General features: G+C 41.0%; 1 protein-coding gene across 2 annotated transcripts; it reads left to right on the forward strand.

Moving 5' to 3' along the window:
- The first annotated feature begins 9,643 nt into the window (after positions 1-9,643).
- On the forward strand, positions 9,644-20,986 carry tmtc4 (transmembrane O-mannosyltransferase targeting cadherins 4). Of its 2 annotated transcripts, none has more exons than XM_079664638.1 (19): positions 9,644-9,773; positions 10,052-10,174; positions 10,297-10,500; positions 10,669-10,784; positions 12,296-12,512; positions 15,397-15,484; positions 15,669-15,769; positions 16,062-16,154; positions 16,349-16,510; positions 16,730-16,932; positions 17,266-17,440; positions 17,826-17,957; positions 18,047-18,126; positions 18,222-18,329; positions 18,456-18,597; positions 18,818-18,932; positions 20,233-20,345; positions 20,481-20,550; positions 20,738-20,986. In XM_079664638.1, the coding sequence occupies exons 3-19, from the start codon at positions 10,339-10,341 to the stop codon at positions 20,884-20,886; spliced, it is 2,226 nt and encodes a 741-aa protein (XP_079520764.1). In that variant the 5' UTR covers positions 9,644-9,773; positions 10,052-10,174; positions 10,297-10,338; the 3' UTR covers positions 20,887-20,986. The 2 variants fall into 2 exon arrangements, with proteins under 2 accessions (XP_079520764.1, XP_079520763.1); XM_079664637.1 differs by having other exon boundaries at positions 9,722-9,947.

Consider the following 20,986-nt stretch of genomic DNA (forward strand, 5'->3'; position numbering starts at 1 on the left):
GAGAAGCTCAGGCTAAGATCATGTTTATTTAAAAGCCTGGGACAATAACCTAATGGATGTCACTAAGGTAAGGGGGAGGAAAAAGGGAGTAAAACAGTAAAGGGGAAAAGAGAAAAGAGAGAATAAGAGACTGGTGGCATATAGAGAGGCAGATCATTTTTCCCATTTATTGGCTGTGGTAATTTGTTGACTCACTCATCCATGAAGAGTCTTTATGTTTAATGCAGGCCTCCAGAGGGGAAAGGGGGTAAGAGAGAGGGGGGGTAGGAAATGGAAAGACTGGCAATAGGCGGTTAGGGGGTACCATAGGAGATTAGCCTCAACCTCTCAGTGTGAGAGACGGAGGTGGATGAATATCAACCCTTAAAGTGGGCCCCTCATGCTAATGGGGACTGCATATTGGACTGACTCTGCTCAATACACCTGCCAAATAATTGATGGGGAAAAATGCATCTCAAAATGATGTGCCAATGACCGGTTTAGTTTACAGGTGGTAAACAATACAACCAAGAGTACTACATTCAACATTCTGTAAAATATCATATTTTTTGGTTTATTGGAAATACACTGGGAATAAAGATGACCTCAAAAACTCCAAGTTCAATGTCATCCAGCTGTCAGAAGCTTGTCTGGGTTTTGACGTGTGCTGTGGTGTGACACCCATCATCCTAACCCAGCTGTTCCTGGCCTGCCTGCCCTGACCTGGCCCTCCAAAGGGTCATACTCGTGTGGACAAACATTGGTGGCCCACTGCTGGCAATGGCTCCCTGCAAGTCCCATTTACAGAAAGGGTTACCACTGTCCGTTCTACTTAGAGACCTGAGAACATCGACCTGTCCGTACCAACGGCTGTCGAAAACTGAAGCCTGCAACATATCATATTTTTATCGTATTTCAATGTAGAGTCACACTGTGAGGTTTCATGGTAAATACGTGTTAAAATAAGTTAGTTGTTGAAAAACTGTGTGGCAGTTACTTCCAGAAGTTATCAAATCTATCTATTGTGAAGTAAAGAGAAGCACACGTAGGATATCTGCATGCAGCCTTGACCTGGCTATGGCTGCTCAAACAGTCCCAGAAAGGGAGAAACTCCAAAAACACAAATCAGGAAGAACAATTCCCATTGATGGGTATATGCATAAAGATTTGGCTGAAAAGTCAAAAGCTAAAACTTTGTTAAGAGGGACCGAATTTGCTACAACATCAAGATGCCTCTATATTCCTAATGAGCAAAGTCTCCTTGGGGTGCTGGAACCAAAAGCAAAAATAGTATTTCTGCCATCAAACTGCAGGTTAAGTTGCTGGGGTTCCTGGAAAACTGTGTGCAAGGGTCAGTTTAAAGAAATGAAACAAAAATGTACATTCAATTACAGTAGATCGAAGATATGAATTTTGCATCAATGCACATAATGTAGCCCAATGCTTTGAATATGCATTCCCAAGCGGCAAAACAGTTTTTTTAATGCTTCACATCAAATTAACTTTAGAACAAAGATGCGATCAACTTTTAACTCTCTTTGCTTGACTTTCATCTATTTGTAGTGCTCTTTGCTGATTTACATCTCCTCAGCACGTATGCCAGAGATGTTACATTGCTATAATGAAGCATCTCTTGGGTACATAATGACATAAATAAAAGCCTGGAGCTACATCCAGCCATAGGAACTGATGCTCATCTCATAAAGAAATCAGTGGACTGTACCATACACCCTGCTGCCTAAAATAGCACGTCTCTGCATCAAGATGTACAAAACATCTGCGTCCCTCCATGAATCTTCCCCAGTGTTTGGTAAATTCTGCCTCTGGAGCCTGAACACATACACACACACATTCACACACCATGGCTGATATGTGCTTTTAATACACAGCTCAAGTGTGTGGAAGCTCCTTAGGATGTGTTGTTTCTACTGTATTTGTAGGTGTGTGTGTAAGCATGTGTGTGACTGTGTGTGTGTTCAAGTCCCCAGCCACTTCCCAGTATCACTCCTCAGCACTCTCTCTCCACCAGCGCTGTCATAAGATAATGTGACAGGGTGTCAATCATGGCGGGGCCTGGGGTGCCAATGGCGACGAGAGGGTTTTTGGCGGAACACTTTTGTGAGCAACACCAGGGAGAGGGCACCAGCAGGGACCACAGTACAGAAAAAAAATCCACCAAACCACTGCCCAATCTCACACATCCTTTTTTTTTCTTTCTACATCCCCCCTCTGGCCACACAATTCATCAAACATTACCCTGGTCTATATCCTGACCCTTGTAAGGAAGAACCCTGTGGGGGTCAGATGCCGACAAAATGTTCTTCCATTCCCTAAAAGTATCTTCCCAGGCATCCAGCGATTGACCTAGCGCCCACCCCATCTTCGCACCCGGGGGGCCTTCGATGTACAGTAGGCTAGCTGGGCGCTGCCACTCTTCCTCTCTGAGCTGTGATGTGTTATGATGGCTCTGTCACTCTCCAATGCAGGGCCATAGACACCTGTGGAGGCCCTGGGTAAAGTTGATGGAATTGGACAGTACTTAATATCCGTCTGTGTCTAGAGAGGAGCGTTGACCACTGCAGGTGTTGAGGAATTGTGGCAGTTGTTGACTGTCTCAAAGTTTGGTTATGACAAGCTGTGACAGTGTGGCTGGTATTGCTTTTACCTTGTCTGTGTATGTATGTGGTCCTGGAGACACCTGCTGTAGTGGGAACTATAACAACGGCTGTTTTGAGTAATTTGCTGGGCATTTATTTCACAACAATGCAGTCACAAAACATTAAAGGTGTGTACTTGAGATCAAAAGTTTGAAGATGGGTGTGATCTTAGCAAATGTGCCAAAAGTGCAGTAGTAGGAATAAGAAAAGCGGCCCTGGCCCAATTACAAGTATCGGATGGATGTTTTCATGATTATAATTATGGAGACATGTTTTTCTGAATATGTCTTATATATTTGAATACTGGAGCAGTACTGATAACATTCTCTTGCTTAACTTGGCCAAATGTATTCCCACACTACTTACAGAACCTTTTTGTTTTGTTTCTGCAGAATAATACATTATTCAATACATGCTAAAGGATGCTGCTGTCATCAGCCTGGTTTGCAGGAGCAGACAAAGCGCACGACTTGCTAGTATATTTTTGTTTTGTTGATAGAGACCAAAAGAGATGCAGCCAGAAACACCACAGAGCTTTTGATAGCAGAGACGGTGAGTTCATATATCCCACATCTCCCATTTAGGATTGCAAACCATTTTAATTTAAGAACTTTTGAACATTACTGTCCTTCAAAATTATCCAGTCTCAAACCGCCTGGAAGAATCTTTAGTTTATGCTCGATGCAGTCGAGGCATGATTTGCTTATTATGTGTTTTTTTGTATTGGCTGGCTGGTAATTGGCTCCAGTTTATAAAATATATATAATTATTAAAATGTATAATTGTTTGTGGTTGTCATAGTGGTGGTCCTATAAGGTCAAAGTCTTGCCTCTGCTTCCTAGAAGAAAGGAATACATATGAATATAAATATGGTATATTGCCAATAGGCACAATAACCACCTTGCATGCTATAGTTTTTACACAGGTTTCATTTCTTGCACCAACACATTTCTGTTTTAAGTCCAGTACAGCTTTGTTGGTAAAGCCTGATGGAGACAGCATGTGATTTTCCCACACAATATGTATGTGACCTTTGTGACATGCATACAGAGATATACTGTAAAACACACCACACAAGTAATCTGTGCTGGAGTGCAGTCAGCACAAATGTGTAGCTATGCCATCACAGCAAAAAATGTAAATACAATAAGAACAGATGCCTACCTGCAGAGGTTCTCAATGGTGACTGCATGATGGACGCCAGTCTCCTGGGTGGCTCATGTTGATTTAAAAAAGCCCTTATCATAGAGGATCACCATCCCCACCTGGCTGTCCTTCGGCCTCATGTAGAGAACAAAAGATACCATCCCCACCAGCCATCTACAAAGTGCACAGAACCACACTCACACACACAATTCAATCCATTTTTTACACAGATGTAAGGAATGACACACGCAATCATGAATATGGGAGCTTCATAAAACATGGCGTTTATATGCATATTAAGTGAGATACGGACTAAGGCTAACACAGAATAGTGTGTAATTATTCCTTCTCTTACTGTACCTTCTATTCCCTCAAGTACTACACCAATGTGTCCGCGCTGGATTTGTGTTGTTCGTCCTACGCTTCAAGATGAACCCATGACTTCAAAAGTAAAACGCATAAAAGACTAGTGGCATAGAAAGCATAGTTTACATTTTAATTTCTATAAATACGGCTATAAGAAGCATCTTTAAACTTGTGCATTTATAATTTAGATAATACATCTTATTTATTTTGTATCATCCTCTGCATTTTCCACACTAAAATGAAACAAGCTTATTGCTTACAAAGTAGATCTGACTGACGTCCAAAAGTCCAGGAAAAACACACAGACTGCAATGCTAAGCGTTATGAAATATAATAGACTCATCTTCTCCTCTTGCCAAAAGGAAACAGCAAAATAAAAGAAACAGCAAAGACCAATTTCCTCTGAAGTCTTTGAAAAGAATGAAGTTCTCTGTGACACATTGGCAGCCTAATGAAGCTGCAAACTTTTCAGCAGAAAATAGTACCTCTAGTTAGTCACACATATTCTTTAAGAACAAATTTACCTTGTTTTACTGTAAAATGCTTACTTTGCAGTTATGCATCATTATTATAATGTGTCACCTCATCGCTTTTTTTTCTTTAGGCAATGGATATTAGCGGCCATCTTAGCTCTTAAAGTGATAGTTTCTTTGCTCCTGCCTGCTGTGTGTCCCCTCATTAATGCAAGCTATTCTCCATCAGCGTCCTCTGTGAAGATACTCTCCTCATGCAGGCCACACAACTCTGACAAGGATGAAATTACTGTTAGCTTTCACACCTAATTAAAGAGTAGATGGATCACCTTCAATGGAGTTTACTGCATTGATGTCATTCAAGGCTTTGACTGTAAATAGCCGCACTTATGGTCGCTGGATGGATCCTGTGAACGGTGTTTTTGAAGGATTTGTAGGTTGTCCTCCATCTGTCAGACAGAGTCCAGCTGTTTTCCATTCAGCTGTAGAGTGCATGCATTGCCCAACAAGTTTTTTCCAAAGATCCTGAAATTACAGCACTGATATTAATAATGCGAATGTATGAAAGTTTCACTCAGGCTCTGCTACATTCATTGCATGTTATCTTCAGAAGTATTTAAGGGAACAACAGATAGGATAATAAGTGTTAAATAAAAGCTCTGTTTAACTCAAACATTAAAAGAAGTCAAAGATTGTATTGTCATTTAAAAGCTAGTTGTTTGCAATGAAAAGCCTGAGTCCCAGGGCCCGCCAACATACATTATACGAGGAAAAGTAATAATAAGTAAAGACACACAACGCTGTCACATCATGTTTACCTGATAGTGATTTTGAAGGTTGAAATGGTGCATCTTTTAACTTTGGGGAGCTTGCAGCATTCAGTGTGAGAGGTCAACTGATTTAACAAAAGACTGAATTCTCTCCAAATCCCAGTATACCAATGTACAGTATGCCGAACTAAACTCTGCTTTCGTTCGGCTCGAAGTCGTTTTTTGAAATACTTCACTGGTCTTGTTATATAAATGAATTTTCAATGTCTGCAAGAACATGCTGTATTTTTCCAAGCTGCTGAACAGAAGGAAAGGAGAGTGAGCTGAAGAGAAACTGTTACCATCAGCTGTGAGATGAACACTCAGGGATATCAGAGAGGAAGGACTGGTATAAATAGGATTCTTGCTTAAAGTCAGTTTTGTGCATGTATCTGTGTCTACGTCTTGTGTAATTCTGCACACTCTATACAGTGTGTGTGTGTTGGGTGTGCTGCATATGTAAGTGAGTGACAAAAGGTGGGCAAATTAGCAGTTCTTACATGCAGGTTGGCAGGGGGAGCTTTAGAGAGCCTTGAACATCAGCAGCTCCTGATGAAGAGCTTGGAAGTGCTTGAAACAGCGTTTGATTTTCCACGTGAAGTCCCCGTGGCTCAGCTCAATCGTGTAGAGATTTGGATTCAGCACCTTTGAGGTGAGCATTTCAAAAGAAGACAGTTCAGCTCCACCGCATCAATAGTCGCTTACAAGAACTTTAGAGGAGATGAAGCACGTATAACGATACAATACTGTCTTTAAGGATAAGTTTTGAGGGATAGTGATATTAAGAAACTTTTGATCAGAAAAGGTGAGGCTTACAGCTTTACCAAAATAATGAGTGAAGAGCGCCTTTTAAAGAGGTTCAGACAGGGCTTATGACAAGCGGTGACTTAGTACTTGGTTTACAGTCAATTATATCTCACTCACCTTTGTTGTAGATGTCTGTTCCACCTCTGTCACCCAGACTAAAATAGGAATGTTTTCCAAGAACACTTTGGAGACCAGTCTCTTTAATGAAGGGGAAGTTGTCGACAGTCAGAAATGAAATGCTTCTCACTTCGAAAAAGAGAGCAAGCAGAACAAGGAGTTGGTTTTACCTTATTCACTGGGCTGTAAAAGACTTACTGCATGCCTAATGCAAATATGCAGCATTCACCACTCCTAAATTATAAAGGACGCCGTTCAAAACCAACGGTTTGGCTATTTGTTGTTCTGTGTAAGGTCTTGCTATACGGACTATGTTTGAATGACCATTGCAGCAGAACAGCACCTTTTCCAAGGACGAGTACTCACTTTGACTCTTAGCATGGCCACGTTCCAAGAAAGAAAATGTTAGGACTCACAAGATCTTTTGACCATTTTCCTCCTGTGTAATTTCAAATCAATCAATTTTATGCCAAAATATTTCTCTAATATGTCCACCACCTTCAAATTAGGTAAATTCTTCATTGTCTTAAAGGGCCAGTGTGGCGGATTCAGGAGGATATATAAGCAGAAACTGAATATTATATGCATTCCTGTGTTTTCATAGTGTGTATTCACTTTAAAATATGAATTGTTTTGTTTTGGTTAGCTTTGAATAAACCCTTCATATCTACATAAGGAGGGACATCTTCCACATAGTCTGTCTTTTTTCAACAGAAGCCCAGAATGGACAAACCAAATGTTTCTGTGATGTTCATGCAGAAGAAAATCTTCAAAGTAAGTGGATATTGTAAGTATGTCAACAACACACCCAGTACAGAAAGTAAGGTTATATAATTGCATATCCAAAAGTTGTTCACTCTTTGAGTTTAAGTTGGACTGTACTCAGTAAAAAGGCAGAAGTCAAAATGTAATACAATGCATTTTCATTGGCTTAAACCCATACATATTTCATGTTTAAGGTCTGAAGGGGATAAACACACATTAGCCCATGAGATTATTTTTGTCCCGGGTGCAAAAGTTGTTCTAGTACATCTATTTTTGCCAGATCTGTAATCTTTAAGAAATGTATAATATTTCACACAAAGCATGTTTTACAAGTATAAACTTTGCTCTTCATTAGTAAACATTTTCTTTAATAAACAAAGCTTTGGAGGATATCGCTGTATATCTCCCGCTGAGATCAGAGAAAAGACGATTGTTCCAACTGAGATTAACAGCTAATGATGAAAAACACATGCAGGCTGCATCATTCATTTGAGGACATTGCGTGATGCTTAACCATTTCTTCACTTTCACGCCATTTGACCCTGACCTTTCCTTTCTGCTGTGATTCTCTGTCAGACTGCACACAATCAATGTCTGTCACCTTCTGCGTGATCACAAAAACAGTAGACCCTCTCTGACAGGGACTCCACTGTCAGCCCTGTCTCCCTGCATTTGGGCCACTAGATCTTCTATTGGTGGTTCTGGGACATCCTCCCTCATTATCTCCACTACCCCGCCCTGACCAGCCCACTGGAAGTGATGCTAATAACATGAATACCAACTGACGGACATGGGTGAAGAACCAGGAGATGAAATCCATACTTCATGCATTTTGCATGGAGTGGTAATTAGGGATTTTTTGGGTACTAAGTGTTTCTGTTACATATCCATGTTCTGGGAACATTTAGCTCCAGCTTGTAATATTAAGGCCAGATGCAAAAACGGAGTAAATTCTGTATAATATGAGCGCTCTGAACTGATTTGAACATTTTGAGTAAAACCTTGAAGCTTCACCCAACTGGTAGTTCCCATAAGTATGATGTTTTGAAACATGGCCTGAATTATGTGCTTTCTTGCTGAATAAGTGTCTGCTTCTCTAACCAACCCTAAGACCCATTTTTAAGGTCTGAGAATGTGCCCTTGACAACATTTCCCCCCTCGTCGCCCTGGGCCCCTGGCTCTGGCCATTAGGGAGATTCCTAGTCTTCCTTAAGCAATGACAGGTGAAGTGGAGCACAAAATCCTAAGGCCTGCTATGGGCCTCAATAACATAAGCACCTCTAATTCTTAAAGACAATCATCTTTCCATTACCACTTCTATCCATTAACATATATGACAGACAACAGATTACTAGTGTTTGAGACTTCAACCACGCAGTCTATGACAGAGGAATACAGACACCGAGCCGTAATTCTTTCTGCACACTGACTAAGTAAAGCATGGCACCAACACTGACAAACACTTTCACTTTCAGTTGAGGCCAATGCAAGATAAAAGCTGGCTAAAGTTGAACATTCTCCGTCATTAAAGAAGAAGCTTGTGTATCAGTTTCCTTAGTGAATAGATTATGAGTTCGAAATTATGTTTCAAAGTTATCTCATGCTCTGCCTACCCTGTGAAATACATATAATGTAATGACACTTGGTTTGTCAAAGAACATGATATTTGAAAAAGAGATGAAGGAATGATTTATCTATGGCCAAATGGTTAGCTATATGCATGTTCTCTCCTCTGGTGTTGCATTTTTGTTTTGAGACTGAATTTAGCATAGTCCTAAATACATAATCCCATGTCAAAAGTAACATAATTCTTCATGTAAATTAATTTTTTTATTAGAGTGTACAGATTAAAAATCAAGGACAGATACATGCATAACATGGAGATTATTTGAAGCTGAAAATCTTGTTTACAACAATCTATCTGAATCTACATGAAACAGTTACTTCACTGCAGTAATTATAGCTCCTGTAAGTAGATTTATTAAAGCACTTTATTTTATACATGACCAAGGTACCATGCATTAACACAAAATAAATCACTCGTCGAGCAGTTAACACAGCTTTAAATCGTCTTGTAATCTGATGTGTTGAGTTCCTCTGACTAAAGTGGTTAGCTTTAAGGTGGTAGGATTGAAAACAAATTAATATGAAAGACAGATAATAACTGAACTTTGTTTCATGCTAAACTGGGAAGCTCGTTGTAGGTCAAAGAGAAACAGTGAGAGGTGGAAGGTGTGGCGAAAATAGATCTATTGTAAAGCAAACTGTTCTGATTAAGTAGACCATTAAGATACAATGTAAGTCCTTTTGAAGGACACATGCGCAAGACAGGTTGAAGAGCTTTTATCTTTTCACAATTAATAACTATCAGTTAGATTTTTCAAATGTATTGTATGAGCAATACACGTTACCTGACAGACTAAATGGCATCATGTGCTAGTTTTTCCCAGTTAAACTTGTAAGAGCTTTCAAAATATGCTCAATATGCAGTTTGTATGTGGCCTATGTGAATCTACTCCACTAACTGCACAGTGCACACCACAAGGAGGAGGAGAAGAAGAAGAAGACTACAGCATTCAACTATTGGCTGAAAATGAACACGTGACCGCTGGACAGGAAGTGTTGCAGCCCGAGCGTGATATTTGTTTACAACGGTGAGTTGCTCCTCGGCTCCTTGCAGGGGCTGTATTTTTTGACAGATGATCTTCACAAAATATTAAGAAGAGAAACCGTAGAACGGATATTGCTGTTACCAAGTGCATGTCATGTTTATGCCGTATTCATGGTAAATGCACCCGATAAGAAGACTTACTAGCATGCTAACACAGGTAACGTTACCCTTCACGTTACAGCGTCATGTGCCACTCATCATGCGTAATCATTAAACCTCTTTGTAACAAAGTGCAAAGCTAATCTCCATGTTTGTGTGCAGGTACGAATGTTGGCTCATTTTGTGGTGAGTTAACATTTGCTAGTTAGCCAGCTGGTGAAGAAGCTAACATGGGAGTTAAAGAAGACACTGTGACCTCTCACAGTATGCCTCTCAAAAGATAAGGTATGAATCAACCCATTGTAAAAAGACAGTGTTTCTTTATTATGCAGGTTCGCACTTTTTTATAACACACGGCTGTATCAGCTGTATAATATGGCGGTGTCTCTCTGCACTCACTCCCTCAGGGACTAGATGATGATAAAGAATGACCTAAGACCCGCCGCATCATGGCATTGTCTGAAGTTTATTGGGATGGCCAAATACCCCTCCCAAAGCTCGCACCAGTCCAAGCCAAGGTCACTGTCGCCCTGGTGGCACTGCTGTGCTTCATGAACAGTCATGACGGGGAGTTTGTGTTTGATGATTCTGAAGCAATTATCAACAACAAGGTAGGTTGTTTTTTCCTGCAGTAATGCAAGCATGTTCACATTTGAAAAAAGAACATTGATGTAATCTCTTGTATTGCAAAACTTATATTGTTTTTATTACATTGCCTTTGCAGCATTAACAGTGGCGTTCTGCACATTTTAATGTCAAATGTTATGTTTTTGTTCCAGGACTTGAAACCAACAACACCCCTGAACAACATCTGGAGCAATGACTTCTGGGGAAGCAACCTGAGTAGCAACTCTAGTCACAAATCCTACCGACCTCTCACTGTCCTTACATTTAGGTAAGGACACATATCTACTGTATGAGCGCAAACACTAATGATAGACCAAAGTTACCAAAAATATACTTGTTCCTGGTCAGCTTTCAACACTTAATGAGTGGTGCCTGTTATAGAAGTGCTGTATTCCCCTAGCAATTTAGGAAAACAAGGACTCTGGCATAACAACCTATATTTTGAACTTCTTACAGCTCTCCAAATACACATGATTTGTATATGATTCATTTCAAGTGCTTCTAAACAAAGCAAGTAGTTGAATGGACATTTCATCTAACTGCACATTGATTTTAAAATTGTACATTCATTTGTTTTGAGGTTAAAAAAAGCTCAGGCTGGCAGTGGGTAGGTCTGCTTTTTTGGCCTTATTCAGTTGGTTTTCCATTTACAGCAGTCTGTGCAGCTGTAGTGGTGCTTGCTTATGACCTAGCTGCCCCATAATATGCAAAGGCTTTTCCTAATTCCTTTAAACACTTGCTTAGGCCCGTGGTGACAAAGTTGGTGGTTTTAGTCCTGAATGAGCAGCTAAGTGTGCTCTGTGGGAAAGGTCAAGGACTGCGTGGCGTCGTCTTCGTCCTGACACATATAAGCTGCACATATTCGTCAAACTCTGGTGCAGCAAGGGTAAGCATTCAGTTTGTCACAGGTAATGACGTTTTAGTCACTGTGGATTTTGGAGGGATCACAGAAATAAGTCATCTGTCTCTCTGCCTTTCACCTCAGATTTAGCTGGGGCCCTATCAGTCCACTCTCTCTGTGTTTGTAGGGGAAATAATGGGCCTTGGTGCCACTGGTGCGGCCCGGTCAATTCTGCTAATGTCCTACCTCAGGTTTCGTTGTGTGCAAGGTTCCTAGGAGAGTCTACATATGCTGAGTGTGCAGACCTGTCAGCTCCTTGTGCCCACAGATACTTTCACGTGGATAGATTTAGCCTTCATCCACGTTAACACTGTGGTTGCATTTGACCACAGGAGAAAGACAATAGTGGGCTAATTTTAAAGCAGCTTGCTTTGGAACGTTTAGCTCCATTTAGGGAAGCATTTAACTCAGGGCTGCCTAGGGGTTCGAATGACCTTACTTTGACAAAGGTGACTACGATGCTGCCCTCCTCGTTCTCTGTGTAGGTGGGAGACGTGCTCAGAGGCATCACAGAACATGTGTATCAGTCAACACTGGTGTGAGTCTAGTGCTGCATGGAACTGTTGCAGGTTGACACATGGATAAGTCTCTTTATAAGGACTCTTTTCCCATTCTCTCTTACTGCTTAATGCAGTCTTAGTGAGGTGCAGATGTCAATTAAGCACACTTAAGATAACTGTGCTATCCGCTGGCAGCACCAAGGTCACTGTCCTTTTATAAAAGTTCCTACAAATACAACACACCTTTACACACTTCTTTTTTTCCCACACTGCCCTATCACTGCTTTCACTTAGCTCTTACCACCCTCAAATATATCTGTACTTTCCTAAATCTACCATTCACTTATGGTCAGGTATTTCCCTCTCTTGCTCTTGCAGGTTGAACTACCTCTTGGCGGGAGGCCTGCACCCTGTTGGCTTCCATGTGCTGAACATCATCCTCCATGCTGTCATATCTGCCCTCATGATTGACATGTTTGCTATACTGATTGGTGGACTGGCCCATGATGAGAATGGTAGGATACTGAACAACGCTCCCAAGACCTCTCTGCTTGCTGCCCTCTTGTTTGCCGCACACCCCGTCCACACAGAAAGTGTAAGTGGAGTTCAAGTTGAAAAAAAAATGTTTTGTTTATTTATATTGAGTACATCCTCATCCTTCCTACATGCAGGACGGACTATATTGTTAGTACTCAAAGCAGTAGAATAATTATCTAATGTCAGTCGAAGATTTATATGGTGCATACTGATTCACATTTACCATTTTGTTATCTTTCTTTATATCTTTAGAAAAAATACAGCCATATCTGAAGTCGGCTGACACAAAAACCAAAGCTGTTTTTCAGTTTGAACAAAATGAAATGCTTGTCCTCTCAAAACTTTTCAGACAACCCAGAGAATTAAATAATGGAGTCATAAAAGAAAATGCTGCAAAGATTCACTAATGAACAAATACAGCAAAAAGAAAAACAATATACTTTTTTTGACACCGTTCAATGTTTCACAGCAGTAATTGCTAATACTGTCAAAACAACGTTTTATAGAAACAATAAGCAGCATGCTGGAGGGGCTTGGAAGCTCTTTTGAACATTTTCTCTTTAAGTAACACAGTATGACAAAACCTGACCTTGTGTAACTGTTGCCCTTTATAGAAACATAATGTGTTTTTAACATCAATGTTTTTATGATTTATCCTCCAAGCAATTTATATTTTAATGTGCAATTTATTTTCAAATTCATTTTAAAGATGTTATATTATATTGCTTCAATAGATTTCCCCTGCATATTCTCTCACATGTTGCTTTGCCTTCCATTTCTTTTAACGCAGTATGTAGCAAATGGACCATATAACACCATAATTGGCCACAATGTATTTAAAAAATGTTGAAATGTTTCATCACTCATGGTGAACCAACAACACTCACACGTGTTTGAACTCATGACACATCAGGGCATAAAGTAGAAACAGTCATATTTACATCAGCTTATTCCCCTTCTATATCCTGATGCACTAGTTCCCAAATCATGTTGGCTCCAAATCTGGCTTTGAACGTGGGCTGGGTCACAACATGCATGTACAGCTCCTTGAGACAATTCACTGTTTGTGCTTTTGGGCTACATATACACTTTTATTATCAACATGGATGCCCTACAGCAACCCATCATGGCATCTTGACATGCTAGTCGGGAGGTTTTAATACTAAACATGCAGTGGTTCCATGCCAAGAACAAAAGCCTGGTCTCAGCTGGCGGTGCAGGGCCAAGGTGCGAGTGGTAGCACGGCCTGATTATTAGTTGTGTTGGGCAGGGGTGTTGAAAATAATCGTTTCTACGATGCATTGCGATGCGGACGTGGACGATTCGGTATCGATGCAGTGACGGAAGATAATCGATTATAGCGTAGTAACGTTGCTTCCTGATTTTCCGGCCGCGGCTTTACTATAACGTTTTTTTTTCTGTCACTTTAATATCAAATCGGGTCGGTGACGCAGAGATCAGGGAACAGACGTGACAGCAGCACAGCAACACCAAACACGGAGCAGTGTGCTTTATCCACCAACACAAGAACACCAGTCCAGAACCAACAGAAGGACCCGCTCTGAATCACTCCGCGTCGCTGCGGCTCAGACACACAGGGATTTATGTTTTTCAAAAATAATTGAGTTACAATCATGTCAGGTTTTTGGTGGATTTAATTAAGTCCTGGATTGCAGAGTATGAATATCCTCTAGCAATTTTCAGACGATATATACAGTACGTGTGTAAAGTTTGTGAAGGAAGGAGGAAAAAAGCTTCCGCGATCACCGTCTCCTCTCCGTTCCTCCAAACCCCGCCCCCTCCCTGAAAATAATGAGTGACAGACTGATAGTAACCTGATAGAAACTTTATTATTCACTTAATCACTGAGATATATGAAGCTAACTTAATCTCATACATTCATGGGATTTATGTAACAGTAAAACAGATAATGTAAGTGTGTACCCACATGCAGTATTTTTGTTTTTACAATTATGCTATTGTGAATACTCCTGTTGTCTGCTGTGTTCGGACTCAAGTCCTGTGTGTGATGCCACATTCAGGACATTCAGTGTCCTTTTTTTAACAGAAGACTGTTGCTAGAAGCTGCAGCTGGACTGCAGAAGCATTATTTTTTGGTTTTTGAGGATGGAACAACTTCACACACAGATATAGGGAGGCTAGACCTATACAATCCATTCATTTTGGTTTATAAATTAATGTCAAGACATTTATGTTATTGATTTCTGAAGCACTTTCTAAATAATAAAAAGAGAGTTCTTATGTATTTACTGCATGTATGCATTGATGAAAAAAAAGCCATGTGCAGTAATATAGAAAATTGAGGATGCAACGCATTGGTATGAATCGTGATGCATCGGGATATCGAATTGAATCGAATCATTGACAGGATAATCGTAATCGAATCGTGAGACCAGTGAAGATGCACAGCCCTAGTGTTGGGATGCTTATTGACCAGCCAACACGTGTGTGTTTGCTGCAAAGCCTGGCTGGAAAGCAGCATTCCCCCTCTCCATTCTCTTTAATCATGCAGGTCAAGGGCTGGGTAAGACCTGGGGGGTGGGAGGCAGGCGGACTTTTGGCTTAGGCCCACTGTATGTATCAAAGCAGGCAACCCCGGGATGCCTACCATACTGTACCCACACACTGTAAACAACACACACACCTACAGGTAGTGATGCTGGTAATGAGAGATGTTTCCTATCTCTGTTAATAAGCTTCCATTAGTAACCGGATGCCCTGTGCAAAATAAGTGGTGTGATGTAAGGAATGGAATACATCATGTGGAAACTAATGAAGGAATGCATATGATGATGATGATGATGATGATGATGATGATGATGATGTTTTCCAATGTATACTTGGTAGAGAAACTTCTGCCTTTCATATCGCATCTTTAATTATGTTGCTCTTTATATGTTTCTTTTTCTCGGTATCACTAGGTGGCTGGTATAGTGGGTCGAGCAGATCTTTTGTGCGCTCTGTTCTTCCAGCTGTCTTTCCTCACCTACTGTAAAGCTTTCAACCGAGGTATTTAACAAGTTTGATTCTTCATGTACACTTTAATAGTGCACTTAAAAAGCCTGTCCATATCTGCCGTAGTGTCAGAATCAAACATCGTGGAGCTACTTCTTTTTAAATCCATCTGTTTGAACTCATGCAATTTGAGCCCTAACTGTCCATAACGGGCTTGGTCTCGGCTTTGTGTTCACAGGGAGTGACAGAGATGACAGGTTTTCTGTCCAGTGGGTTGTGGTCAGCCTCTTGCTGTGTGCTGCGGCGATGCTCTGTAAAGAACAAGGCATCACAGTCTTGGTAAAACAAATATATATTTATTTATTTCAAAGCCATTTTTTTGTGAGTTGATGATTTTATCAGATCCAGTAAGAACAATGTTAAAAGAAAATCCTTCCAAATTACACATGATAAATATAAATATGTTACCACCTAATGAAAACACCAATTGATGTCTTCTTGTTCTTCTTGCTCACGTGAGCAATGTCATGTTTTTCACATGTATGATAGGAGCTAAAGATCCTTTACTTTTGCTGACCTATATACATTTTAAATGCCGTTTCTGCTTCTTCCTTCATGTATTTTCCTTCAGGGCGTAAATGCAGCCTTTGATGTCCTTCTGATCTGTAATGTTAATGTGTATGAACTCAGCCAGAGGCTACTCCTCAGGAAGAACCCGCTCAATGTGAGTTACAGTTTATATACCCCCCCCCCCCCTCTCCTTTATGTCATAAAGTATGCACTAATGTCACATCACATACATTTTCTATGTAAAGCAATATGATTTTGACTGAATTGTAGTCCTGAAATGGCACTTGCAAGTAACTACGAAGCGTGGATATTTATCTGTCAATGACATGTGGTTATATTCTCTGACAGGTAAGTGAGACATTGCGAACGGGGTTGCTTACACGATTAGCTCTCATGGGTCTTGGAGGACTCTCCATGCTCTATGCACGCTGGAGGATCATGGGAACAGGACCACCAGCATTCACTGAAGTAGACAACCCTGCCTCATTTGCAGAAAATATATTTCTAAGAGTAAGTATGACTTTCTTCTTGAGGTTATTTAATGTGAAAAGCATTATTTAATCACACACTAAAGCTCGACACAATTTGGTCCTCATTAGAAATACGTTAGGATCTGTGTTACAATGAATTGTCCAATGAAAGATAGTGATTGAATTGGAAATGCTTTTCTTCTCATGTTTCCTTACTCTCTCCCATTCTCCACCCCTCCTGTTCCTCTTTGATTGGCAGATAGTGAACTATAATTACTACTACTCTCTGAATGCCTGGCTGCTGCTGTGTCCCTGGTGGCTGTGTTTTGATTGGTCCATGGGCTGTGTGCCTCTCATTAAGTCAGCCACTGATTGGAGGATGGTATGGCTGCTGCTGCTCTGGTGCATCCTGATAGGCTTGATAAGCCAAGCCTTATGCTCGCAGGACAGCCAGAGGAGGAGGTAAGCGAGAACAGCCATCTCACCCTCGCTTGTAGACGAGAGGAAGTACATGTTGGCCTCTCCAGACTCACACTTGATTATGAAAATTGTACCATGTCTACTGCAGTGTGACCAGAGCTCCACGTCTCGATTGAGTTTTAAAAATTCTCTGTTGGTTTAGAGACATACCGACGAGTGTGTGCTTCACAGGGAAAGTGTCGATGTTCAGGATGATTTTTGGAGTAGTTTTTATTGAACCTGAATATTTTATCCTAACTTAATTCTTCACCATACACTGCCCTTTTTGAGTGTCATTGAATGTATATAATCCTCACTCTATGTCCTCTTCCTCAGGACACTGACCTTGGGCCTGGTGCTGCTGGTGGTCCCTTTTCTGCCGGCTTGCAACATCTTTTTCAGGGTGGGCTTCGTCGTTGCTGAGAGAGTTCTCTACCTGTCTTCAGCTGGATACTGCCTGCTGCTGGCCTACTCTGTGGGACACTGCTGCTGCCGCTGGCCCAAATACAGGGTAGAGCTAAATCATACTAAGATAATACACTAAAAACAGGATTCCACACCCTGTTAAACCTCAGAGTGTAATATGACAACTCAGTGACCCTTCTATTTATACAATCTAACAGGTCCTGGTATCAAACTTCTTATTTCACCACCTGTTTAGGCAGCTTTAGTGATTCAGTGATGCAGAGCAGGTACAGGCATGAGGAATGACTAATGACTCACCTATAAAGGGAAGATAACAGCAGGTGGTGTCCATGTGTCCCATAGATATATTTGCAGGCTGTTAACTCTTTGTCACAGATAATTGATTTTTATGCATCAAGGCTATATTGATTAACACTATATGTTAATACATGTTGTCTTTTTCTGTTTGTTTCTTTCCTTTCCCATTCAAGAAGCCACTGTGTGTGTCGGTGCTCGGACTGTTGTGTGTGTATGTAGCTCGCTGTGCTCTCCGCAGTCACCAGTGGCGGTCAGAGCAAAGCCTCTTCACCAATGCCCTGTCTGTCTGTCCACTCAATGCCAAGGTAAATCTTTTCTTTTTCACAGCATGGGTCAATACATTGAGGCCACACAATTCAAGTCTCTCTCTCATGCCTTATCACTTATTCCTCAGGTGCATTATAATGTTGGTAAGAACCTGGCCGACAGAGGAAACTCTACTGCTGCTATCGCATATTACAGAGAGGCAGTCAGGTATGTCCCCTCACAAGAAATCATCTGGATGTATAATGGCAGTACATGTGAGTGAGGGCTGAGTCGTGTTAAGTGCATTTTTCTGTGTCTTTCAGCCTTCATCCTACCTATGTCCATGCTATGAACAACCTGGGGAACATCCTGAAGGAGAGGAATGAACTGATCGAGGCGGAGCATCTGCTGTCCAAAGCTGTTTCTATTCAGTATGTCGCCCAAAAGAATCTACTTTTTATTACAGACCAGACCTTCATGTAATTGATTCCAACATGGAATATCTTTAAAAAAAAAGCTCCCTTCTTATAGCATTGTATTGTTCTTATTCCATGCAGGCCTGACTTTGCAGCAGCTTGGATGAATCTGGGTATAGTTCAGAACAGCCTGCAGAGGTTCGAGGCAGCAGAGAAGAGCTATTGGAATGCCATCCGCTTCCGCAAGAAATACCCAGACTGCTACTATAATCTAGGACGCTTGGTGAGACTCCAGGGTCTAATCATGGTTAGGCAGTGCTGCTTTTAAAAAAAACAGAGTCTCTCGTTTTACAAACGGAAATTAGATTCATAGTCAGTTTAATGGTGCTCCTCTACAACCAGGACTCTAACATGTACATACAATTACACATATACATCTCTTTGGGGACCGATACTTCAATAAAGGAGAATTTTATAACAATATTTCTCTCTTGTCTTGACAGTATGCTGACCTGAACAGAAATGTGGATGCCCTGAACGCATGGAGGAACGCAACCGTGCTCAAACCAGACCACAGCCTGGCATGGAACAACATGGTCATACTGCTGGACAACACTGGTACTGACAACATGTGTACACACACACACATGCTTTTACATACAGTATACAAATGTGTAGTGATTTAATATAACCTTCACACATGAAAATTGGAACCTGCTATCACTATTCGGGAGTTTTTTTAAACCCAGATTGACACTTTGTTCATGCTACTAAAGAATGCTTCACATCAAACATATTATAATTAAGTAATAATAAATATAAAATGACAAAATAATAAGCTTTATCCATTTGTGAATTGGTTTTCATGTATCAGTCTCTTTACTTTGAAAGATCTCTCTGTTCTGGGTGCAGCTTGTTTCAGCATTAACAGCCAAAAATCACAGCGTTGTTATTCTGGAAAGGCAGGAAATCTAAATGGCCAACAAGATTAGACCGGAAGAGCAGGAATCAGCAATGCTTGAAATTTATGTATTAAAGCTTTGTGTTGTGAGTTTTGAAGGCACTCTTCCCTGCCGTGTGGAGAATGCTCTGATTTCCAAACGCTCGAGCCGTTTTGTCAGAAGCAGCTCCCGCGGGGGCGGAGTCTCCCAGGAGGGCACTGGAACCGTCCAATCAGCGTCCAGTATGTTCCTGATCAAACGTGGGCAAGCACAGCCAGAACAGCGCCCCCTCAGAGTCCCCCCTCCGCATTTGTTCCCCAAATCTGACATAAATAATTCTACCCCTCTCCCCTGTTCCCCACCAAACAAACAAAAAAGAGAGAAAAGAAGAACAATAGGTGTCATTTTCAAAAAGCAAGGAATTGGGAATATTCTTTTCTCTTTGTTGTTCACTACCGCTCTTTTGTTTTGATCATTACACAAACAAAAGGAGGAATCAGTGCAGATTCAGGCGCTCAGACACAGTCACACATGTACTCGCATGTTGGCACGCTGTGTCTGAAGGGCACAGGCCATGACTCAGGACGTGACGGCCATTGTCTTTCTGTCTGTCTCTCTTTCTGTCTGTCTCTCTCTCTCTGCCTTTCAATTTCTGGCCAGACATCAGACGGGTCTGTGACAGAGATCAATAACCCAGTGGGCCTTGTGTTCAACCTTAATTAGGAGACTAAACCGCTCTTCCATGTGTGGAGGGGGAAAAACTCTCCTCTAGACACTGCTGACAAATAAAATCAGATTCTCGTCTCAGCAGCTCTTATTATAGTATTATAGTTGTTAAATGTGTATGAATGTTAACACAGCAGTTTAGTTTACCATGATATGTAAGTCACACTCATTTTAAGTGTTTGTCCATCCAAGCTGTATTTGTAGTGTGTGTGTATTGACATATGTTGGTCCTTGTCTGCTCTGTCTTTAAGGTAACCTGGGTCAGGCTGAGCTGATCGGCCGAGAGGCTCTGAAGCTCCTCCCCAACGACCACACTATCATGTTTTCATTGGCCAACGTCCTGGGGAAATCACAGAAATATAAGGTCAGTCACTGTCTTAGAAACATTTCAACACAGAATATCTATATATTTATATTGATGATCTTATTACTAACATGTCTTCCAAAAGTCAGTAATAGTTATAGTAATAATAAAACAGTCTTTTTTCTTTGTCCCCAGGAGTCAGAAGGCTTCTTCCTCCATGCACTCCGGATCAACCCAAATTCTGCTAGTTGCCATGGCAATTTAGGTAAGCTACTTGGTTGTACCACACATTTTTTACAGAGTTCATGAAAGATTCTGGGTGATCAAAAGATAAAATAACAACTGTGTTTGATAGCAGAAGCATTATTTTGCAGCCTACCTCACCCTTTTATGAATGGCTGTAAACCATCACAATGGTTGCTCCTTCTCAGCTTTAATCTATTTTTTCTCAGCTGTTCTGTATCATCGCTGGGGAAAGCTAGAGCTGGCGAAGAAACACTACGAACTGTCTCTAAAGTTGGACCCTGAGGCTCCTGGGACCAGAGACAACTACAAAATGCTCCGACGCAAACTGGACCAGCTCAAACAGCCCACACCCTGAGGGAGCCTATTGGGACCCCTGCCTGCCGTAAAACACATTTTTACATTGTTCCACTTATTATAATTTGATTACCATTTAGAAATAAAGAACTTGATCTGTG

This window comes from Notothenia rossii (assembly GCF_949606895.1).
Source record: "Notothenia rossii genome assembly, chromosome: 2".
In the NCBI taxonomy this organism is placed as follows: domain Eukaryota; kingdom Metazoa; phylum Chordata; class Actinopteri; order Perciformes; family Nototheniidae; genus Notothenia; species Notothenia rossii.

Bases quoted from the DNA above. Each gene is read 5' to 3' on its own strand.
- tmtc4 (XM_079664638.1), top strand. From the start codon at position 10,339: ATGGCATTGTCTGAAGTTTATTGGGATGGCCAAATACCCCTCCCAAAG. The intron at 15,770-16,061 runs GTAAAACAAATA...ATTTTCCTTCAG, and splicing joins AACAAGGCATCACAGTCTTG to GGCGTAAATGCAGCCTTTGA. The intron at 18,127-18,221 runs GTATGTCCCCTC...TGTGTCTTTCAG, and splicing joins TATTACAGAGAGGCAGTCAG to CCTTCATCCTACCTATGTCC.